Source organism: Salvia hispanica, chromosome 2, assembly GCF_023119035.1.
Source record: "Salvia hispanica cultivar TCC Black 2014 chromosome 2, UniMelb_Shisp_WGS_1.0, whole genome shotgun sequence".
Taxonomy (NCBI): Eukaryota; Viridiplantae; Streptophyta; class Magnoliopsida; order Lamiales; family Lamiaceae; genus Salvia; species Salvia hispanica.
The window spans coordinates 33699876-33723997 of record NC_062966.1 but is presented as its reverse complement, the minus strand read 5'-3'; the positions used below and the strand labels follow the sequence as shown (position 1 = coordinate 33723997).

The 24122-nt window shown below is 37.5% G+C and overlaps 1 protein-coding gene across 4 annotated transcripts; it reads right to left on the bottom strand.

The window, feature by feature from the left end:
- Positions 1-429: 429 nt before the first annotated feature.
- Positions 430-22768, bottom strand: LOC125208015. Of its 4 annotated transcripts, XM_048107552.1 has the most exons (37): positions 22330-22768; positions 22118-22220; positions 21334-21450; positions 19286-20980; positions 18402-18516; positions 16721-17482; positions 16310-16571; positions 15712-16181; positions 15082-15208; positions 14875-14999; positions 13136-13842; positions 12907-13024; positions 12713-12829; positions 11178-11272; positions 10687-10832; positions 9505-9560; positions 9198-9411; positions 8367-8783; positions 8010-8287; positions 7851-7936; positions 7689-7769; positions 6527-6779; positions 6020-6442; positions 5820-5919; positions 4640-4962; positions 3699-3815; positions 3436-3603; positions 3174-3299; positions 2984-3073; positions 2759-2865; positions 2536-2684; positions 2139-2221; positions 1960-2055; positions 1755-1877; positions 1467-1550; positions 1118-1255; positions 430-800 (listed from the first exon to the last, which is right to left on the bottom strand). In XM_048107552.1, the coding sequence occupies exons 3-37, from the start codon at positions 21339-21341 to the stop codon at positions 477-479; spliced, it is 8583 nt and encodes a 2860-aa protein (XP_047963509.1). In that variant the 5' UTR covers positions 21342-21450; positions 22118-22220; positions 22330-22768; the 3' UTR covers positions 430-476. The 4 variants fall into 4 exon arrangements, with proteins under 4 accessions (XP_047963509.1, XP_047963510.1, XP_047963512.1 ...); XM_048107553.1 differs by lacking the exon at positions 21334-21450; XM_048107554.1 differs by lacking the exons at positions 430-800; positions 1118-1255; positions 1467-1550 and having other exon boundaries at positions 1783-1877; positions 1960-2018.
- Between the last annotated feature and the right edge of the window lie 1354 nt (positions 22769-24122).

Sequence of the window (24122 nt, the reverse complement as noted above, 5' to 3'; positions counted from 1 at the left end):
ATTATAACAACACAGATTTGAAACTTAGTATCAATAAAGACTAGTCGTATTGAACATCTAGTGGCTGTAGTTTAGTGGTAAGAATTCCACGTTGTGGCCGTGGAGACCTGGGCTCGAATCCCAGCAGCCAGATCAATTCGTTTTTAATTTTTAATAGTATTTCTATACACTTTGGTCTGAAAACAATTTTCTTTTCAATAGTTTTTTTGGGCAAAAATATGCATGTGATGTTCTCGCACTATTCCAGTCCTGAAACTGGCTGAAATAGTATGTTGTACTGTGTTAATATTGGAATCTTTGGTAGTACTATATTATTTCATTTTGAATCGAATTCTTTAGAAATTGAAAAATATCCAAAGTGGGTTTTAATTAGTACTAGTAAGTACTACTTTTGAATCATAAATGACATTGTAGTGGTTAATCAAAGGATGCTGCAAAATGGCTTCTAATTTCCATTGCACAATTAAGAGTACACATCACTTTGTTTCATCATCACTTTGATCAAGAAAGCTCAACAAAAAGCCACTAACAATTCTTCTTGCTAAAGGATGAGGGATGTTTCGACACAACCGTCCATCAATATATGCCACTATACCTGACAACACAAACTTCCCCAATCCCCATTTCCACACAAACTTCACCTTTTGTTCATCAATGGCTTTCTCTTCATCTGCCTTTTCTTCATCCCTCCACTTTATTCTGCCGATAACTTTGCCAGAATGTTTCCGCAGCACACGGATCATGAAACTCACAAACAGGTGCTCGCAGAGAGTCAAGATCGTAGGGCCAAGTTTCCACTCCTGTCATGTGACTCGGTTTTAGATGACTGACTCGAAACAAGACAGTGAGTTTGTGCTAGTGAAATTCTAACGCAATTAATGTATCCTCAAAATTCAACAATTTTGCCAACGAAAGGTGCAGCAGCCCAGCCATGCTTATAGAATAGATCCTATTTTATATCTTACAGGAGAGAACATCAACATATCTTTCACTTTACATCTTTAAGCATGTTCCCTTATTGTTAATTTGGAGCCTTTTAACTTTATTTATGCGAAGTTCGAGTTTTCTTACAAAGTGGATCGTGTGTGTCCCTACAAAAGATAGAGCATACGCTTACCCTTTCTCCCCGTATGTGTTGGAGGGAATGACTTGAAGATTCCCCCTTCAACAGTGACTTGCTAGCAAGAAATCCCTTTACACGTTCCATAATCTCATTGATGAGAGAACTGCTTGGAGGAAGGTTTTTTAGAATAACCTACAAGCAAACCAATATTGAAATGTGTCATGGTTAGATACCCTACCGGCCTATCGTAAAGACAGATAGTGGTGAAAGTGGACTGTCAACATTTCTGGATCAATCTATGACAGGCATAAAGAACAATACTGAAGCCACAATGAACACAGACATTTATCCAAGCACCTGACTGGTATGCATTCTAGGCATGACATAACATCATCGACATTACCTGGTTTTCAATGACTCTCACCCTAAGATATTCTTGTTTGTACATCGTATCCAACATTGCTTGAAGATAGCCCTCAATGTATAGCTGCATAGTTTAACATAAAAAGATTTGAGACTGTAAACTCAGCACCCAGAACATAAGTGGATTGGGAGGATGAAATACTTAGAGAACGTTTCTACTGCACTTCAAAGTTGTTTAAGTAAACTTTATATGAAAAAGCTGATTTATAGCAAGCATCACATCCATATATGGTCCCAGGAGAGTAAAATTTTTAACTCCTTTACAAACCTCATCAACCCCGGGACTTCTGTCTAGCTTAATTTTTCGATCTGGGCCACCTTCCATGAAAGCACTACCAAGAACAGATGGTTCCATAGCTAACTTGAGAATTCCTTGGTGAAAACCATTGACCTACAAAATATGTACTTCACACACTTAAGTGCGAGATCCCCAGTTTATGTTTTTGAAATGATGCGAAGAGATCAAGTCTCACCACTCCATTAAAACCATTTGTTTCTGCTCCCCTAAGAATAGAGTCTGATACTTCAGTGACTGCAGCAAATAGCACATTAGACCCAGCTGTTTTTAACTGCAAATGGGACACATGTTGAAATTTTAGTACCATGGAAACTAAAATCAACTACTCTTTCAAAATAGGAGAGAATGACATACTGTCTTTCCCAGATCACCAAAGTAGCGTTTTGTTCCTGAAAAACCTTTGTTGTCTACGATTTTGCTGATCAGCTTGAGAGTGCCTGGTTTCAAAAGGTCCCGAATCAGGCCAGACTCACAAATCACAATGCAGTAATACTAAAACCGATTATATAACATAGATATTGAAAACACAATAAACCAAAGTTCTCTATCTTCTGTAGACATCCAAATGTACTGCACATTTACATAGTCAATCCAATTCAAATGATGACTAGAAAACATAAGGTGCTCTCGAGATAAAACACTGAATATATGCAAGCCATGTTCTTTCTTCACATATAGAACATGAAGCAATAATATTGAGAAAGTTAACATCATGATAGTTGCAAAAGCATATTGAGTGACAAGGAAGTACCCAAGGTTACCCCAGGAACATTAAGCAAGCCGGTTGAAGGATCAAAAAAGACGTCAAGGGAGGATGAAGCAAGATCATCAAATATAGAAGCAAAAGCTGGAGGAAGCAGCGGGCTTCCCTTGGCAATGTAGATAGCTCTCATGGCATACCTATTGAACTTAATTAATATAGGGAAGCCAACTTGTTAAACCAGGAGCGCAGATCAAAAGGTAGAGCACTGTACCATGAATAGTGCTGTGCGCATTTTATAGTCAATTCTTTCAGTGTTATCAAAGCATGTGTTACAAGGACGCCATTGAGTTCAACAGTTTTTCTTTGAATAGCAGGTATCTGAAAGAGAGGAAGATCAGTAATGTAGCACAATATTGAAAACAAAAACAATATACCAGTTACAAGCTAGAGAACGAGAAGAAAAGAAAATGAATTATTCAATAAGTTGCTTTCATACCTTAATCACACTATGGAGTAAAGATCTAAGAGTCTCTTGAGTTGAACTGTAGCTGTAACGTGAGTCCCCAGGAAGGAAGCTTGCTACGATCTTTAATATCATAGAGAAGCACGGATCAGTTGCTTTGTATAGATGATAGTAAGTACTTGTAGCTGATTGATAAAGAATACAACCAAGTAGGATATCAAACCTTTATAGGGTGGACCTCAAAATGATCAAAATAGTACTGACTGGACGTAGTTGAATTACTGAGGGAACTTCTCCAGAATGGAACCATTCTCATCAGTGTATCCTCATCAATGTTCAAGTCGAGAGGCTGCAAAGATGAAGGAATTTGACAAAGCTTATGAAAAGAATGACTCACATTTTATAATAGACACCAAATATTGTGCAAAGCGAATTTCAGAAAATAGAACACATGGCACACGCTTTAACTCCAGAAACTGCATTACCTGAAGCACGATAGAAAGGTACTTTACTTGTCTGACATTATAACTAGTTGGAAGTAAAACTAGTCCAATGTGAAGGACACACTCATTTGTATCAGACTTCTCCAACTGGTGCCTGCGAAGCATGGTGTTGAATGGAGCCCCAGCCCACTTCTCATCCACACTTAACGACTGCATTTATTAGAAACAATGATCAGCAAAGCATATAATCATGAACCCGTACCAAGAGAGAGAGAGAGCAATAATAACGATAAAAATAATAGCACCTGCACTCTGATTTGGCTATAGTTTAGCTGATTGGTCATTATACCATCCCAATTAATTCTTTCAAGCCTCACAATAATTATTGGTGCATAGCGGGACGGGTCACCTAGATTTACCTCCTTCAGAAAATTGTAGCTTAATGTAAGATTAGGAACCAAAGAAATATCAATAAAAACAAAAAAAGAAAGGAATTAAAATCTAGCTCCAGCTCAAAACAGTAAGGCCTGACAAACAAAGGATTTGCCAGTTACATCTATATGAATGAAGAGGGTTGATAAATGTATCCAACAATTCTATAACAGCAGGCCGTATCTGACCCTGAGGAGAGAGCTTTGGTAATCAGCTTTTACCTGACAAGATACTGTTGGCATTCTTTCATTCTCATTCTTCTTTTATTAACTCAAGGATTGGGGTATTTAATTTTACTGAAAAAATGCAATATACAATTTCCATCGGATCAAACAGGTATATTCAGAAAACTAACACAACTGAATACTGAACAATGATGGCCTGCCTAGCACTTCATTATAGTAATTTCTACTCAAAGGATGCATGGTTATTAAGCAAAAGAATTTTTTTCTTTAACTTCTAAGCTTTGTTTCTTTGAACCTTTTTCTGAATAAGCACCTGGACCTTCAATTTTAGTTTTCTTCTGCTTTCATTTTGTTGTATCAAGCATTACCCTTCCATAGTATAAACAAGCCTTTTATACTGAGTTTAAGCACTAAAACATTCAAGAGGTATGAAATAAATTAAAGAAGGGTTTCAAGATACAAAGGTAAAAGTTCAGGGACCTGATTATGAGCTGTAACTCATAATATAACTGATACCGACTATTGCTGATGATTCAATTTGGCTGTGGTCAATCATGGTACTTCAGAGATGGATATATGCATAAAAGAAATGAGTACTGAAATGGCCTTATAGTGAATATTAACCTAACCTGCTTTCCATATTCCAGCAAGTGGAGAGAAAAATAAGAGATTCTCAGCCTCAGTTTTCTGCTGGATCTGAACCCTGTATTCACCTTATGACTACCAGAGAACTCACAAATCCTCAACACTCTTGTGGTACCTTCAGCATATACTTCAAAGCCCACCTTAGCACCCTCCATACTCGTTAACCGACTGTACGTAGTTTGTTTCTGATCTTCTGGCTTCTTCTCCGGTGGTAGATGAAGTCCTAGACCTCTGGTTTGCTTGCTCCGGTAAAATGACTTCCAAGATCGTACCTTATCTAGGTTGATTTCTCGCAATAGATGCACATCTACAGCAAGGAAACAGCATAATCACAAACCCATGTCATTTGAGTTGCATTAACAAGAACAATAAAACACATGTCTGCTTCATAAGAAATAAAGTTAGTTTCTCCATTTGAAAAAAAAATTAAAACAGTGGTTGATTCATCTTCCATCTAAACTATAAAGTAGCTGTTACCCAAGCTTTTCCTCCATCTTTCATATTTGTAATGACTTAGCCTCCAAAGTTGTCTGTAGGAACCCCAGACAGCTAAACATTTGTATACTGGTGAAATGGAATATGGTGGTTTTTTCATTGTAGAACTAGTAATTATGTAACAAACAGTCAAACACTATAATCAAATTTCCCTGCCCAATTGTTCCAAATGTAAATACCACGTTCACCCTGAGTTTTGTATAAGGAATTAAAATCTAGCAAAAGAGTTCTTCTCTATAAATGTCATTTCTATCCATTTCAGAGGGGCCAATCTTAACAAAACAGAGTGATGTTTGCTGAGAACACAAGCTCTTTAATACAACTTCCATGACTGAAGCTAATAAAAATATTAGATGTGTTCAATAATTTTCTTTGTTAAAAGGAATATAATATTATCCTATACTTCGAAATAAGATCCTGCTTTAACAAACTTGTTAAATTGTGACAATAAGACTGTTTTGGTGCTATATTAAACACTCAAGATTTTCTATTTATCCAATACTTCACTACTGATTAAACTGATTTTACAATAAGATCAAACACCCTATCAACTATTAAACCACTACATTGAAACAAAAACATCATTATATCATTCATGTATTTCCAAGAAAAGTCGATGAAAACATTGACCACAACTGTATTGTCTTATACTCAGAACATGAGAATTACCATCAAGTTGAACAACTAACTTATGTGGAAGAGTCAGGTCATCCCAGACATAGTCAATAGTACCTCCAGCTCCTAAAGTCTCTGGCTCTGATGAGCCACCCTGCAAGCATTTGACGCAATTTAGGAATACAAGAACATGTGTAAGCAAAAATCAGAGCGCACTACTGCACGTGATAAAATGGGAAAACTACACATCAGACCTTCTGATAATAAGTTAAAGGGGTATCACGTAAGCAGTTCTCTATTCTATAGGGGAGATTCGTCATTTGTGGCCTGCGGAAATGCAAGACTATGGTAGATGCTTCTTCCACCACATGAACAGCTGCAAATTCACCAATACTGTCTTTGGTGGACATGTTATCTGACTGAGTTTCAGGAAAATCAACAGATTTTCGGAATCTCACAAAAAAACGTCCTAATGAGGCCACACATATTGGTCCCGACCAACAAAGTCCCATCTCATTTGGTCGGAATTGAATGAAAAATGACGAGTCAGTTTGAGATTTTGTATGCTTTTTGAGAATATTATCAATAAAGCTGGTAACTTTCTTTTTTCTCATTACTGTCTTCAGCCTTAAAGCTATCCTCCCTTTACTGTCGATATTGGTAACCTCTTCCATATCCTTTCAAAAAGAGAAAATTTTCAGATCACAACTCAGTTCACCATTATTATTTACTGTTATTGAGTTGTTCGAGTTTCAGAATACCTCCATGTAGCATTGGCGGATAGCAATTACATCATCCGAGTCGTTGCAAACAATATAACGCGAGCTTAACGATACTATATGCGAATCTTTATTGACTGATGCCCTTACAGAAACTGCCAGCCTCACAATATCTTTTGATCCATAAGATTCTTCAGATTCGAGGTCTATCTCTGCAAGCCCTGATAGCACATCCAAGTCCAATGGCGCTTCCAGCACTTTCTCCTCCAGCAACTTTAAATGCAATTTGTGGCATCTAGCATTGGGTAAGGTATATAAAAAAGGTAAATAACATGGTAGTAATATACAGAACTTTACAATGTTTCAGTTAGCTGACTATAAATTGATTTCATCTTCACATCAGAATTTATTGACTGAAAATAAGTTTACTATGCTAAAAAAGTATAAGGTTCTGGTCACAATTTACTAGAGAAATTGTACACATTACACATTTATATTTGGGTCACATCTCATGAAGAAAAATATGGGGAACTTAGTTAATTAGACAGGATATATAAGTTATAGCACGACCATCTTATGTACACTCCATTTAGGTAAAATTAACTGTGTTGCCAACTTTTTAAGGAATATTTTACCATAGTTTCACAGAGTTAATAAAACTTATCAAAGAAATTGAGCAGAAAGTAATTACATAAAAAACAAATTGCTGCCAGAAAAACAGAAAAAGGTTATAGAAAGACATGCAGGTAACAATTATTAGACCAACTTAAGAAATACTTGACTGTTACTCTTGGTTCCAATAAAATATAGACTGGAATCTGGATGGTTGTACAACTTAAGGAACACCAATTTTGTCTTATTGAGCATGGAAAATGGGAACTCTGCCCGTACACTTGAGAAGTTAGTTCGACTTAGTCAAAGAGGTTTCATTTTAAGTACTCCCTCCGTCCCAACTAAGTTGAGTCGAAACTTTTTGGGCACGAAGATTAAGAAATTGTGTTGAAAAGTGATTGAATGTTTTGTTTTTTGTCAGAAAAGAAAATGACTCAACTTAGTTGGGACATCCCAAAAAGGAATACAACTCAACTTTTGGGATGGAGGGAGTACTTATTTAACTGAAAATCAATTATGTACTATCATGGATGTTTCTTTGAAAACATAAGCAACAATGTAATAAGAAGAAATATAGAAGATCGATGTTTACTTTGAGAACCACGATCTGATGGAACGAGGAGGTAAAAATGATCCTATATCTGGAGGAATACTGGTACCTAATCCTTCAACCCTGCCAAAAACAGTTTCTTGTTAGTGATAAAATCAACTATCAATATATTTTTTTTTAAATCTACCAAAAAATGCACGATACCTATATAAAGGCCTCTGGTTAGCCGAAAAACAAAATAATGGCTCATTTGTATCATTCTGCAGTGCATATGGAGTAAAGATATCCACCTAATGAACAAGCCCAACCACTTAGCAAATTTCAGTAAGATATGAACTATATTTTATTTTTCAGTATAAATACCTTTAATGTGCCTCTGAGTCCACGAGACAACCTCAGCATAGCAAAGTACTTTCCGCCACTAAAGTCTAACTCAATGTCCAAATGAGAAATATGTCCTTTTTGCTTTTGTAATTTTCTCACCCAATCACGGCTATTTACTGGTTTACAGCTTGACTCGAAAGAAGTTAATGTCACCACAAAGTAGATAGTATCAGGATTAGCATAAAAATTGACAGCTGATTCAGATGAAATAGTTGCTTGGCTCCATATGTTGTCATTATCTGTAGTGCTGTGTGGATCTGCAACAAGGTGAGATTTGTTCTTAAATATCCAGCAAACTGAATAGAAGCCTCAACAAACTTTTTCAATCCCAAATACCTTTATCAGTCAAGCGGACATGTATCTCTGTGTGCAATAGATTTGCAACCTTAATTGTGGGAAGAATAAAAATCTCCTTCTGCTCTTGCATTGCAACTGGTGAATTTTTATTGCCAGGTGCATGCCCAAAGTTATCTGGGTTTATAACAGGTATTGTCTTTCCAACAGTTTGTATCAGGAAATATACGTTAGAAACAAAACCTTCTTCAGATGCAACAGCACAATTTGCGCTGCTCAGTGAAAATCTAGTCGAGTCAACAGAAAATGCCTTTCGCACTTGATAACTTAGTTTGTCAAATAGCCCAGATAGGCGTATGGACTTCCCACCTTTAAGTTCATCTGACCACTCTATGGATGATTTCTCAAAATTACCCAAACCATCTCCAGAATGTGGTCTAAATGAGAATACATAGTTCCCTGCAGATTAATACTGAATGGGGTGAGTTTCGAGTTCTTCACAATTTGAAATAGAACACACAGGCACTAAATAGAATGGAAAAAAAATAAGTCAAAAGAGAAGTTATATTGATGGACAACATAACCATTTCATAATCTTTGATTTGTTTCTCCCTAAATCACAACTCTATGAACATTGTCAAAGAAAAAATAAAAATATCTATACTTAATTGACTAGAAAACTCTGTGATCTAAGGTGGAGATTTATATCATCAAACTACATATTGTGTTTTCCGTGTTGCACATTGCATCACCAAATTGGATTTCACTTAACAGAATGTCTTAATCAATTGTAAGAAAATTTCCTAAGTTTTTCTTTGTGATACCTCTGCATTAATGTACTAAAATAATGGACAAATAAAGATAAGAGCATACCAACACACAAAGATGTCAATGCTTTTCTCGAACCACCAGTCAAGTTAACAGCGTTAAATGCTGTCATTGTGTCATCCACAGTATCTCCAGCTTTCAATATTAGTGAAGCAGAGTCAGTTCCCTCACTCTGAGACCTTTGCAAACGCAGCTCCATGGTGAAATCAGTTTCATTGTGAATCATTAGTAGAGGAGAGACGGAGATCAATAAGCCATCCTAGTTATATAACAATGCAAACAAAGATAGTAAAATTTATTCTAGTTATACAACAGAATATAATTGTCTCCAAATGTCAGAGTGAGTTCATACCTCAATGCCCTTCGAAATATCAACAACAAGAAAGGGGCCGGGAAAAGATTTGGAGTCTGTACAAGTGGAGAAAAGGGGATTAAATATCAAACTTATCCTTCCAGACCATGAAAAGTAAAGACTGTTACTTGCATTACCAAAAAACCAACCAAATGTCAGCATGATAAATACTTAATAGATAAAACCTCTTCAGGACATCATAATATTTTCGTAATATAATATGTTTTCTAATTTCTATACATAAAAACTCATTATCAAGTTCCATAGGTAATAAACTAAAAAAAAGAGTACATAGGGAAAATGCTTGTAAACCATGCCATGGGCCATCCCTCCTATAACCAATTGGGTTAAAATGGAACCCTATGGACTTCTATCAGTCATTCAGTTGCCATGAAAACTTTTAGAAGGAAAAAAATAGAACCAATTTCAATTTTCAGTTGGTACAGATTTTGAATTCATCAAATTAGTTAATCTTATAAAATCACAGTTCAATGCCCAAAGTCTGCATCTAGGTGTGTGTGTGTGTGAATGAGTATTTTTGTTAATTGCAGATTCGCTAAAATTATTCATGGAAATTTATTGTAACATTTTACCCTTTTCCAGAAAATTCACTCACATCGATTTTGTTGATCTATGCAAAACTAATCTTAATACAAAAACGCGGAACAAAATCATACGGAGGGCATTTTTAGGTCATTGTTAGTTTATTTTTAGGTAATTTTAATAAAGGATGACCTAAAATGATCTAAAAATAACATAAAACCCAGATTTTAGAAAAATGACCTAAAACTGATTAATAATAACCTTCAATGTTTTTGGTTAATTATTGACCATTAGATCACCTAATCCTAGGGCCAAGGTTTAGGCTGCATTTCTAGATTTAGATGCATTCTTGTTTGGATCATCTCCCTATATATGTGTGTGTGTGTGAGAATGAGTTTTTTTGTTAATTGCAGATTTGCTAGAATTATTCATGGCAATTAATTGTACTAACATTTTACCCTTTTTCAGAAAATTCACTCACATCCAATAACTTCTGCTTTACAACTCGTAAGACTGCTACCTTACCAATTATTAGAAAATCTCAGCAATTCAATTATCTCAGAAACAGCAATCGCAAAGTAAGAGTTAGCTTAGAGTACATGCTTCAATGAGGTCACAAGAAGAAACAAGGTGCCTAACCTTGGGATGACATAATCCGAGTCCTCCAAGCAAAATTTCGAGCTTCTAAAAGTGAAAGATGAAGTAGAGAAGTAGAAAGAGCTTTCTGGACAAGTTGTAATGAAAAGAAAGATGCTTCTGGTGGTTGATTTGCCAAAGATAGGTGCCTATGATCATGAAATCCCAATTGTAAAATTAGAGAAAATTTTACAAATATAGTGACAAACAAATATAACGCACAATCCTCCTAAATAAAGGCTACCATAGTCGTTAAAATGAATCTGAATGTTGCGCCTTACATGTAATCATTAAAAGGGCCATCTAGGTTCTTACAACATACATCCAGTTCATAAAATAATCATTGCTGTCATTCTCATCTTTCTGCTAATCCATGGTCACATTTCAAGAATATGTATAAGTGCTGAACCATAGAAGACTCGACTATTATATTTTCACAGGATATGAACTAAGTACTGGGCATTTATACAAGCCTTGAAAGTTGGATGGACCACCTTAAGAATATGGTGGCAGACTGCCTCGAAGATATTGATGCATCCTGACTATCATAAAACTGACAAAGAAGGGTCAAGCCAGACCGGTTTTCAACCTGCCATCTAAAAACATTAATTGTACATCGCTAATATACAGGGGTAAAAAAAGAGGCCATAGTCAAACTCGCATTTCATGGAAAATGTAAAGCAGAGTGAGGTATTTATGGAAGATCAGATAACTGAGACCTAGACCTAAAAATTAATAAAACAGAGCATGCAGTAGAATATAAACTCATAAAAACTAAAAATCTTGCTGTAAAATTGACATGAGTCCAATACACTCCTTTTCAGTCAGAATTGCTAGTTCAGCACCTTAGGGAAAACTTAGAAAATGAAAATTGGCCTAGACCTTTCATCTACCACTAGGCTTCAATCCTCACAAATAATTAGTTAGAAGATCAACAGAATAAAAATAGTCACCAAGAATCAACCTAGAGTTATAAGCGAGTCATCGTAGAGTTATAAGGTAAAGTAACAACTCATTTGTACCAGGTTTTCATTCGTACCAGGTTTTGCACATACTGACATGCGAAGCTTTATCAGAAATACACCAAATAATAAACCATCACTCATATTAGAACAAAGAAACTGCAACAAACTCAAGTAACAACTCTTGCATCTCTATGTGTTTCCCAAATTAATCTCACAAGTACATTCAGAAGAATATGTTAGCCATTCATTTCTTCCCTTTTTATCAAGGATTCTACCAATTTATCTACAACCAAAAATTCAAATTCAAGATTATCAGGTTTTTGGAAACGAATAAAGTTCTTCTGCCAACCATGATCTCTAATTAAACCAAGGTGTTGTAGACAGCGCCTCAATTTGCATCCCCCAGAATATTCATCTTTAAAAAGAATAAGTTCAAATATTTGATCGGAAATTAAGGAGTGAGATGGGAAACACCAAATCCAATTGGGTATATGGAAAAGAATATATGAGGAGAACCCATAATTCATTGGGATTATCGACCTAACCAAAATGGAAAGACAAGGAATGAGAATTGGGGGACTGTTTCTCCGCTTCTACTGGATCTTAAGTCTTAACTTGCTAAATAAATGTTACTCTTATCTACGCATTTATTTCTTTGCCATGTACAAAATACTTATCATCAAGATACACTTGATTCCCCAAAAAAATTGGGAAGTACCAAACAACGTTTAGAATATCTGTGCATGGAGAAAGAAAAAAGAGACAACTATATCATATTCTTGATCACCACAGAAATTAGGGGAGTTGAAATTGCTACAAATCAAAAGGTGGAGGTGTTATTGAAATAATGAAATGTATCAGAACTCCTGTTGAAAACTCAAAATAAGTCGAAAGTCATAATTTTTTAGGCAATTAACCTGAAAAGAAACCATAGTTATGGGAATAAATTAGTAAACAAATTTCTATGTTCAAGAACTAGACATGGAATAGTATCCTATCATGATTTCAACGAAGAAAGACAGCTTATCTAATTATTTATGCCAAGAAGGCTTGTGCTAAAAAACCTTGCAGCAATTGGCTAGAACAAGAGAGCTTTTGACTGCGTAAGGACCAGCCAAATTCAACTTCCCGACCACAAACAACACGATATCCAAGGAAAGCTCGGTTAGCGATATAGTCACCTGCCAATGCATTAAAATACGTTTTATATTGAAAACATCTGTTGCTTAAAAAAGAATTGAAGAACCAAGTGGCAAACCTCCTTAAAATTAGCAAAGAAGCGACTAGGCCCTCCATGAAGAGGACTTTCAGCACCCTGAATGACTAACTTCTGCGAATAGAAAGCGCAGATTTTAAGTGGTTGAATAAATTCCTTCCTGCAATCACAAATAATGTAATGTTAAGCATCTAATAAGTGCTAAAAATGCACAAGAATATTGCTGCAAAAAAAAATGGATACGAGAGGAAATCTAATTCAAAATGTTCACCACGAATTTTGCTGGCCATCAAAGTAATAGAGAATAACTTCAAATCTGTCCATAATCCTGACTTTAACATCTGATATATGTATTATTGTTTGATTAGGCATGATGCATCCCTGCAGTAACGGGAACTTTTCCTCAGTTTCTGAAAGCTCATGGACAATTGTTAGAGTAACCTTCCCCACATTAACCGTGATTGCCATGAGGTTCCCATTTGTCATTAACAATCCCATGTCAGTGACATTTGAATCACTTTGAAGATTTCCAGCCTCTGTCGAACCTTCTTCCTCTGATACAGGAGTGGCGCTGGAAAGCCCCTCTGTAATAAACCTATTGGGTGATAAACTATTACGTACTGAACCAAGGTCATCAAACACTTTCCACTTGAATAAATTTCCTGGTTTGCTGACAAATTCAAGCATGCCATCTATAAAGGCCAATGCACAATCATTTTTCTTATTCACAAGGTGGAACGCCCTTTTAGATATATATGTAGAAGATTCCAACCCAACAGCATCTTCATAAGCATCAGGTTTAAAGGGAAGCATTTCCCAGAGTGAAGACCCACTACCACTAGAACAGACGTCAACAAATTTTGATCGTGGTTGGCAACTCAACCGCAATGGTTCCCCGGAGTTGTCTTTAGCATACAATGAAATTAGGGAAAAATGCTGAATGTGTGATCTCCATCTCCCTGGCTTCTGATAATTTACCTAAACCAATATCCAACAGAGAAATTGTGTGATAACACCAAAAAGGTTGTCGGTCAACCCACAGGGTTGAAGAACCATGCAAAAGAAATCAAGTCATGCAACAGAATAAAGATGAAGCCAAATGAGATGCCAGTACATCTAGTAAACATTGTCAATACTACTGGATTGCTTATCCAATCAAGAAAACTTCCCTCATGATAGCATGGTTGTAACTATAGACTACAAGGCACTCCAAGTAACACTTGGTTAAGGAAATAAAAGGCATATTGGTTCATCAAGGTTGTAACTAGCTATAAAGTTAGGAATAACGATAGATGTTTGACTAATATAGAAAATATACACAAAGGACAAAACATTATCACACTAAACTAATCGCAGTGAATTAGGCCAACCTGACACACTTCCTCTTTCAGGAGAAGTTAACTGTTCAGCAAACATTTACAGTATTATTCCCAGTACAGGGAGAAAAAAAAAAGTAATTTTGCCGCTCCGCATGAAAGAAATTAAACATCAAAAGAAAATTAATGATAGTCTAAAGATGGGACCTATATCTCCCTATTTGACGAATGTATAGCATGTTCTGTTTGATTAATAAAAAAGGTACACAGATAAGTAACAATGGAGAAATATATAACAGTGTGCTTTCATCTAGCCATGTAACAGAGGCTATGATGGAACCATTACTTTGTCGTCTGTCAGTCCAACATCAATTAGGCATCAATCCCCTACTACAGCTATTCAGGATCACTACACAACAAACATAACCATATGAAATTTAATATTAGTTCAAATGAAGCCAACCTCATATGTAGAGCCTCAAAAGAATGTAGCCAACTAAAGATCAAAGCATTTCTAAATGCATATATTGAAGAAGACTACAAATGCTAATGCAAAGCAAATGGTGGATTTTAATAAGTCTGCTGACTTAACTAGGAATCCTCAGAGAATATCTTTCCTCTACATTAAAATATATACCAGCTCAAATAAAAAGGTGCAAAAGAAATTTGAAATATTGGTGTCAAAGCATCTTACCCTGAAAAGTGCACGCTCTCCCACCAGTGAATAATGGACTTCTCCAGATATATCATATCCACTTTGCACATCTCTAACTGTGACATACATGTGTTCGTCGACATCTTGGATGGCAACAATTGTTCCTGTAGAAGTTGCATGGATATCTTAGTTCGAGTTTTGACTTTGAAAGGAATATTTTAAACAAAATGGGAAGACAACAATTACCATCAGGAACCATTTCTTCCATATTTCCCTCTGGTTCTTGGCTATAGGACCAGCGCCTGGAGTCCACATTTGAGGTTCCCTCCCTTCCCAAAAAGTTGGAGAAAGATTCCAAAGAAGAAAGCATCATCTGTTCAAATGAATAGGAAAGGGCCATAGCATACAAATTATAGAAAGTTCCAAGTGTGGCTTGTTTATCATCAAATCCTGCTCAACATGATTTTCAGAACATATTGAAAGCTCATGAGCACAATTGAGTCTAAACAAGCCTGCTTAATATTTGAATACAGGTATTCATCATTTCCTCCATAGTTATAGTAAATTATTTTATTCACAAAAAAATAACATATATACAAAAATCCAGTACCTTCTGATAACAAACAAGGTTGATTAGAAGATACTACATATCAATATTAAAAATTTGTAAAATATAGTGACTATATTAAGTAAAAATCAGTGATAAGTATATAGTGACTATATACATATCACTGATTTTCATAAATTTGTACATCCATAGAATATTTAAGTAAGGGCTAAAAAGTCACTATATAGTCAGAGTTCAGGCTATAATTCAAGTATAACCATGGAATATTTTCAGATCAGTTTTCACCTAGAAATTCATCAAAGACTTACATTTATTTCATGCAGAGAGATGGTCACATCAAACTGGGATATACAACCACTGCCAACCCAAATGTCATTTGAGCATGGAGGATCAGAGCAGTTTCTTGTTGCAGGTCTCTCTGCCTCTAGGGAATACTGCAACTCTTTCATTATATACTTTTGACAACTCATAGTATCAACATGAGAACTTCTTATAGGGATTGAGGTACTTGGTGGATTAGCATCAACCTCTGACTGAATTGTATTTTTATAGTGGGGAGAGATCGATGAGCCCTTTCTTATAAACCTGGGAACTGAATCATCAGGAGAGATAGAAGAAAAAGAACTTTGAATAACCTTTAGATTATGTCCTAGGTCCTCATCTCTGAATTGAGAAAGCAGAGAAAACTTGGAATCCCTGATTGCGATTTTTCTCACTGTATTTAACACTTCAAGGTTTATATGAAAGTCAACCTCAAGTAGAAGTTCCTGGATTCTGCCTGCATCGTTGTTAAAACTAGCTTATCATATTCAGACACAATATTTGAAAAAAAAAGGATCGCACGATGGAAAGAAAGAAAAGAAGAGCCGGGAGGAAGGAGAGAGAAAGAAATTGGCGAGAATGTACCAGATTCATGCCTCTCCACAAGAATGAGAGACAAATGCAAAATACTCACGCATAATGCATCCAGACCATCTCTTGCTGCTTCTTGACATTGGACTTGCTGACGGCTTATGCAGGGGTTACCAGCTACAGAAGCCATTTTGCTGATATCTTGTGCAGCTGTAAATTTACCAGACGGTCGAAGTTTTGAAACCCATTGGTAGTACAGAGTAAAGCATTCGTTGAACATTGTCACAGCTTTTGCTTCAAGTAACATGGAACCACCCTGTTAAAAAGCACATCAAAGTCTATGAATTTAAGTTCAGATAATCAATTATACAAGTGAATAATTCACTTAACTAGGAAGAAGAAAAATTGAGAAGCTCATCTGTAGCACGACATAAACAAAAATCTTCTGTATAGAAGGCATAACACCTTGCATTCACAAGAGATTGCCTGGAATTCACCACCAACAGAAAAAGCAGCATTGAATTCCTCAAAGTCATGGACCAAAATATCTTTTAATGGGCATCCAGCCATATAAATTTGAGAAATAACAATTTTCACGGACAGCCAATGATCATGCAGACTTTCAGTGCCATGAGATCTAGGTTCAACAGCTGTATAGAACAAGCTTGTAGATGGCACAGCTTCATCAAGGTTTCTCAAGCAGAAACAAAATTTGATATGAGAAACTGATGCTTCAGTCAAAAAATCCAGAGAGCGTAATAGATTTTTAAGCTCAGATTTATCTGAAGATCCATGAAACTCAGCCAAATATCTGAATATGATACATCGAAATCCAATTGTATCAATTGTAACATCCATGTCCTGTCCTTTGGAAATAAACTCCATCACTGAATGCTTCATAGTGATGTAAATTCCGTTGTGGGAAATGTCATTTGAGGACGCCCTGTTGCCAGCTTCTCTATCAGTTGGCAAGGTGTTTGTATAGGTCTCAGAAATGTAGCTTTTCCGAGACTTATGAAGAACCATGTCAAGCGAGTTAAGCTCAAGTTTTCCATTTAAAAAAACTTTAGGGTATGTAACATGGGATCCATGATTTCTGCTAACCGAGAATCCGCTCTCAGATTCAAAACGAGTTATATCTCTTCCTGATGCTGCTTCACGGCTTAAATCACGATCAGAAAGATTCATCCGCAGGGCACGTGACTCATATAATACTCCAAAAACAACCTGGAAAAGAATATGTCATTAAAGAAGAAAATATCATAACTCAACATAATAATCAAGATCATAGAGGAACTTCTTTTATTATTATTGGGTGGAAAACATAAAAATTTTAACAGGAAAAGAAGTTCGACTAAGGGATGAGTCATCCATTCATCCTAAATACCATCCTACTGAGTAATACAACTCCAATGCTTAGCCAAATCTGAAATAAGACAGAAATGACCAGACCCCCCAACCGAAAGTAACATTCTTGTTTTTTGCCTATCACGGTGCATTAGCAACGTCAAAGGCAGAAGACAAATACAATCATAGCATAGGATAACTTTTAGAACTTCCATTAAATCATCTCTAGAGAAAGCTATGCACTTAACGTTTCCTAGATACTGCTAAAAGTTAGATAGATGGCTGAGCTGTTTTTATTGAAGATAAAAAAAAATGGAGCAATAGATTGTCCCTCTTCAGGGGGTATTGAACATATGTTCATAGTTTTGCAAAATTATGACATCTTCTAAATTCCACTAGACATGGATAATGTAGATTTATTCTTCTAAGAGAAGCTGCTTCCAAGCTCAACAAAGTCTTTTTTTACATTGATTTCAAGTGTTATTACTGAATTTGATATATTAGTTGAGATTTTCCAAAATTAAAGCTCAAAATATTTTCTGAGACTAAAATGCAGAAAAAAAACTAGTAAACCAGCGCCTGTTGAAAACTCAAGTGCCTCCTAGGTACTTAAGGTGTTGGCTGCCAGCGTAGCACCCAGCATACGCATTGCAAGCTTATAGAATATTGGTTTCAATAGAAAGCAACTATGTAAGTACAAAAGATAAACCAAATAAAGATATAATAGTATCATGGTATATGACAAGTGGAGGCACAAAATTCCAACTTTTATACCAGTTGAATATGGGAGACGAATCACCTTTGTCAGAACATGCAACTCATCCAAAAACATTAAACAGGAAAACCCTGTACCCACCCAATGAAGAGCCGCTGAGACAGAAATGAGTGATGTACCAAGTGCATAATGATCCTTCCTGCCATACATAAGATGGATGTCAAATCAAAAAGACCTCTTATTGAATCTATGATTGCCAAAATATATATGAGTAACACAATGAACTCTTACTAAAAAAGTTCTGCATTAGACTAAAATATGCTTCAATAGAAATTGGAAGGACAGATGAATTTTCACCTTAAGAGATGTCTTCCTAAATAGTGATGTATGAATATGATTCTCCCACATCAGCAATCTTCAATAAATTAAGTTATTATAGAAGATTAAGTGCAAGAACTAACTACTCATGCTGCCACTAAAGAGGATAGGTTAACTCTATATACAGTTAAAAGTCAAATCTTTGCCTAAGCAAGATAACACTCCCTCCATCCCAAGGAAGATGACCCATTCCTTGGGCAGCACGGGATTTAATGCAACTTTATTTTGTATGTTAAGTGGAAAGAATAAGAAGAAAGAGGGAATAAACCAGTGAAAAAAGTGTTTCCATTTTTAGTGATGGGTCATCTTGGTTGGGACAAACCAGGAGACAAACCAAAAAGGAAAGTGGGTCATCTTCGGTGGGACGGAGAGAGTAATTATAACTTTGTTGGGTTTTGGAGGGCGGACCGGACATGAACATATTATGGAGTATTCTCAGGAGAGAATAAAATAGCAACCACTATATTAAGCAGTGGATGTGTGATGTGATTGAAAAGACCCTCTTGCGGTATCATACACAAGTTCTAATCATGAACTGTGTACAGTTCAGGCATGAAAGCAGTTTGGATGCATAGGGAAGATGATATTACCTCACATATTTGAGCTTTGCAGTCGTTGGCCTCAAGTCTATAATTTGGTTTTTTTTGCTCTCAGTGCTCTCATCAGTGTAAGCCTTCAAACCCTCAAAATTTAAGTATGCGCAGAGTGAAGTCTTCTCTTGACAGCTGTAAGCTCCGTTCCCTGAGTCAGAGTTGCCAATTTCTTGAGGTTCTATAAGCCCGGGGCTCTCTGGTCCAATGTCACTTAATAACCCAGCATAATCTTTAACATTTGGTGATACGAGAAGTTCAATATTGCATATTTCAAAAGAGAGCCGTGTGACTGAGTGGCTTGGGTTCGCTGCACTAGGATGGAAATGATTGTTTGACAAAGATATCCCAAAAGTAGGTCCAGCAAAGAGAGCCCCAATTTGAACATGCTTTGCAGAAAGTATTCGAGGAATGTCCATCCTAATTTTGTTTGAAAATGATGCAAATTTACTGCTCAAATAACTCACTGGTTGATCCTGGATGGTGGTTTCTGAGACATGCAAAACAATCTCTCTCCTTCTATCAAGGGCACAATGTAGGCATCTAAGAAGTACGACAGCTGATGCAAAGGAATAATATTCCAGGTTAAAATTCAGTTTACCAACAATAAGGCTACAATCTACCTGAGAGCCCGAACCACTGGTTCCTTTGTCAATTAAACAGCTCCACATATTACAAAGAAGCCATGGAGGGAGCTTATTTGGTATATTTTCTTTTTCAGACGTTAAAAATAAGTTCTTCCATTTCGACCACAAATTTCCAAGAAGACAATCTAACTGAGGAACTGAAGTTCTAGCAACATCATCTATATCATCTCCATCTTCAGAAACAGCTTCAGGAAAATTAATAATTTGAGAAGGCTCGGCTCGTATAATAATCTGTCTTTGATCAGTTTCCATCCTCTGTTGTTGTTTCAGGCGACTACTTGCACCAGCTTTTGCAGTCAAAAAGGAGTGGACATTCAAGCATCCGGTGGAAAATGTAAGAGAATTTTCAGATATTCTTTCCAGATATCTTATGAATAATTCATCTACAGAAAACCTGAATGAGAGTAAGTCTTGATATGAAAACCCCATGTTTGAAAATGTCTTTGCATGAACAGAAGACTGTAAGGCATCATCCGCAGATATACTTGCTGAAATTTCTTGAACTTTTAAGGTTACACTTTTATGTAGAACCAGATTTTCACTAACAAAGCCAGAATGAAGGCTAGTAGCACAAAAAAGAGCCAGAACTTTGTCCAAAAAGAACACCCTCATCAGTGAAACTAACAAACTGCCTATTGTGCTCAAAATGAGCAAAAGCAGCCGATGCAATGTTGAGGGAGTCCTGGTGGACTGGAACTTCCTTTCAAGACTGCTTGACAACACTTTTTCGCGACTTATTCTCCTTGCCACTGCAATTTCCTCAGAAGGCAACTCATTTTCAATTTCAGCCATCGACTTCCACTGTGATCTCACAGATTTTGAATACCTTGTGTCATGGAACATCAAAATAGCTGACCTTCTCATCACTTCATCGGAAGGATATCCAACTTGTAGAAGTATACTGTGGTAGGTAGTACTATATTTCAGCCATAGCAATGCACTTCTAACTACATTGACCAATGACAACTTAGAAGTTGGAAGCAGAGAACTAATTTTGTTTGCCACTATATTCCAAAGCTGCCTCCCAGGCCTGGTACATTTGTTCTCTCTGGACAAGTGGCCATATAATAACATTATAACAGAGAGATCTGCTGGGGAAAATATAAAATTTAATGCTGGAACATGAAAAGATAAGTTCATGGACTGAAGGTTATTCAAATTAACTAATACAGACATATTGGTTGCAGGAAAAACAGTGGTTCTGCGATTTTGGTGGTTTAATGTAATTTCAAAACCATTAAAATCAACATCAAATGAACTCTCTTCAAAAGGCAAATAAAATGACTTCATGAACCCTTTAATGAAGCATCTGTGGCCTAAAATCTGTGATGCTGCTCCAAATTTTTTCAAGTACAATGAGCACAAGGCCCCATCATATATGCAAGGATATTGCAGAAGTACATTAACATCCTCCAACAGCAATTGACAATGTCTAGTTACAGTATTCCATAAGGAATCTCTCCATGTTCTGGTGCTAATGTCCGAAATCTTTTTAATAGCATCATGCAGGGCACAACCCTGAAACACAGCAAGGATATGCAAATGATACTTTGCTTCAAATATTATACATGAATGAGAAATTTCAAAGCATATTCTGAGACAACTAAGAGGACTGAGTAAAGTAAAGCTATGAAATATTAACAGGTGTGAATATTGTTCCATAAAAGTCATTCTAATTGGAGAATGATGAGTCAAATGAGTCTTCAGCATAAAAAAAAAATATTTGTGCTTCGCGGAACTTAAGCTCGTTTCTATAGAACAACATCATTCCCAGTGAAATCCAAGAGAAAGGTATCAAGGTTCTTTGTTTCCCTTTGCTTGCCCTCCCTGCTAAGTGCTAACTAAATGAAGATCACATAGACACAAATAGCTGTTGCTTTCTCTTAACACTCATGAATTTTCAGATATACCTATCGCAAAGGAGCATTCGTCTACAAAAGTAATCTGAGCCAAAATCCTCAAACTTCTAAAACAAGGTAGCAAATGACAGTACTAGAAGTGACACTTCATAGATTTATCAATGGGACCAACAACAGGAAACGATCATCAAGTAATATTACCACTTCCATATTGCAGAAGTAAAACAGTGCATCTCTACTTAACAGCCAAACATTTTTCAAACCAACACATTGCAGCAACATTTCAAAAGATAAAGTCAGAAAGAGCAAATATGTGATTAGAGTACCTCAGGATCAATATCCTTAAGGACCTTATTCCTTTCCTCCGCCAAGGTATCACTCATCTTCCGCCTCAACCTCCACCTCAGCCCTCCCTCATCCTCCTCCTCCCTTTTTTATCCCAACACCACAACCAAATAGAAAGGAGAAAATTCAATCAATCAAACTATCAAACCAAACAGAAAAGTAAACAAAAATTCAATAACACGTAAACCAGTACCCAAGCGATAGAACGACGCGGACGCCGCGCACTACAAGAGTGAATGCGGCAGAGGAAAACGGGGTGAATTGCAGGCTGACGTGGTCGACGGTGACTTCCTTGAAGCAGAATTTGGAGGGATCATCCAGCAATTCGTTGAGCGCGGAGGTGTCAAAGGCGATGTTGGTGAGGGCGCCGTTTGAGCGGAGAGGGCCGAATTTGAGTTGGAGTTCGTGGTGGCCTCGCAGCCACGGCTGCAGCAGAGCTGCAAGTTTCCGTTGAATAAAATCGTTGAAAAACATTTTTCCCTCTTTTATTTTAGTCTGTATTTGGCATTGCGGGAGATGGTGGAGCGAATCGAGAATTGAGGTTTCTTGAATTGAGAGGAAATGTGGAAAGAGGTGTGGATAATTGAACGATCAAAGTTGTAACGGCATCGCTTTCTGTTTCTGGATTCTTGTCGTATGAAGCTGACTTCTGAGTTTCTAGCTAAATCGTTGAAGATAATTGATACAGTAAAATCACAAATTGATAAGTGGATTTTATTTTATTCTTTATTAAAAATTGAAAATACTAGTATTTCATTAGAGCATCTCTAATGGCGGACGTCGCGGTAGGACGTCGCCGACGTCCGATCGGACGTCCGCCGTAGTGGGCAGGATGGGCGCCCATGGCCCACGCCCATCCCCACCGCCCGTCGGATGGGCTCGCCCGTCACCCCCACGGGCGGGCGGACGTCCGCCGTAGTGGCGACAGTCGGACATCCCACTCGGACGTCCGAGTTTTTAAACTTTTTTTTTTTAACTCTATAAATAGGGCTCGTTGAACTTCATTTCATTCACACCACTTGTGTTGACAAGTTTCTCTCTCTAAATCTACAAATTTCATTTCTACTACAATGGAGTACAATAGGAACTCCCCCACCATGAGCGGAGGAAACACACCCACGATTCCCACCGGAACGGCGGAAAACTTTGCAGGGATGAATCCCCAAATGGCAGGGATGAATCCCCAAATGGCGGGGACGGCGGGAATGACTCCCCAAATGTTCCACAATATGTACCAGTGGATGAGTTAGATGGGTGGGATGATGCCCGGGGCAGCGGGGATGGGCGGTATGCTGCCAAATATGGCGGGGATAGGTGGGATGATGCCAGGGGCAACGGGGATGGGCGGTATGCCGTCAAATATGGCGGAGGTGGGTGGGATGATGCCCGGGGCAGTGGGGATGGGCGGTACGCCGCCAAATATGGCGGTGGGTGGGTCGATGCAGCACAGGAGCCCGAGGACGCCTAGGGAATCTGTCTATCGCCCATATATAGATTTGTTGGCCGTGATTCCCCTAGTTCTGTTCCGGAGACTCAGTACGCCGGCATCGAGACTTTCTCTTTTGAGGAGCTGGGAGCAGAGTTGGGGCTATCGCCAATCCGTGAGACATCCTATAAGGCGGAGCCTGCTGCAAGGGGCAGGAGCAAAGGCAAGGGCAAGGCCAGGGGTGGGGGTAAGGGCAAAGTCCCGAGCTCTTCCTCGCACACGGGGGCAGAGGAGGAGGAGGAGGGTGAGGAGGAGGCGGAGAGGAGGACGATCTGGACCGTGTGGGAAAATGCCGCGCTTGCGAAGGCCTGGGTCGGTGTAGTAGAGGATCCCTATGTCGGGCCGAACCAGTATGTTGACCGATTGTGGCTTCGCATTAGTGAGGCCTACCTCATATGCAAACCGTCTGAGGCGAAGCCTCGCACTTCCGAGCAATTCCGGAAACAGTGGCTTCGGTTGAGGCCTAAGCTCAGCCGTTTTGCCGCCCTCTACCAAAACAA

Coding starts and splice junctions, on each gene's coding strand:
- LOC125208015 (XM_048107552.1), bottom strand. Junction 18,517..19,285: donor GCAAAGCTCAAATATGTGAG/GTAATATCATCT, acceptor TATGTATGGCAG/GAAGGATCATTATGCACTTG. Junction 6,443..6,526: donor TCCGCCAATGCTACATGGAG/GTATTCTGAAAC, acceptor TCTTTTTGAAAG/GATATGGAAGAGGTTACCAA.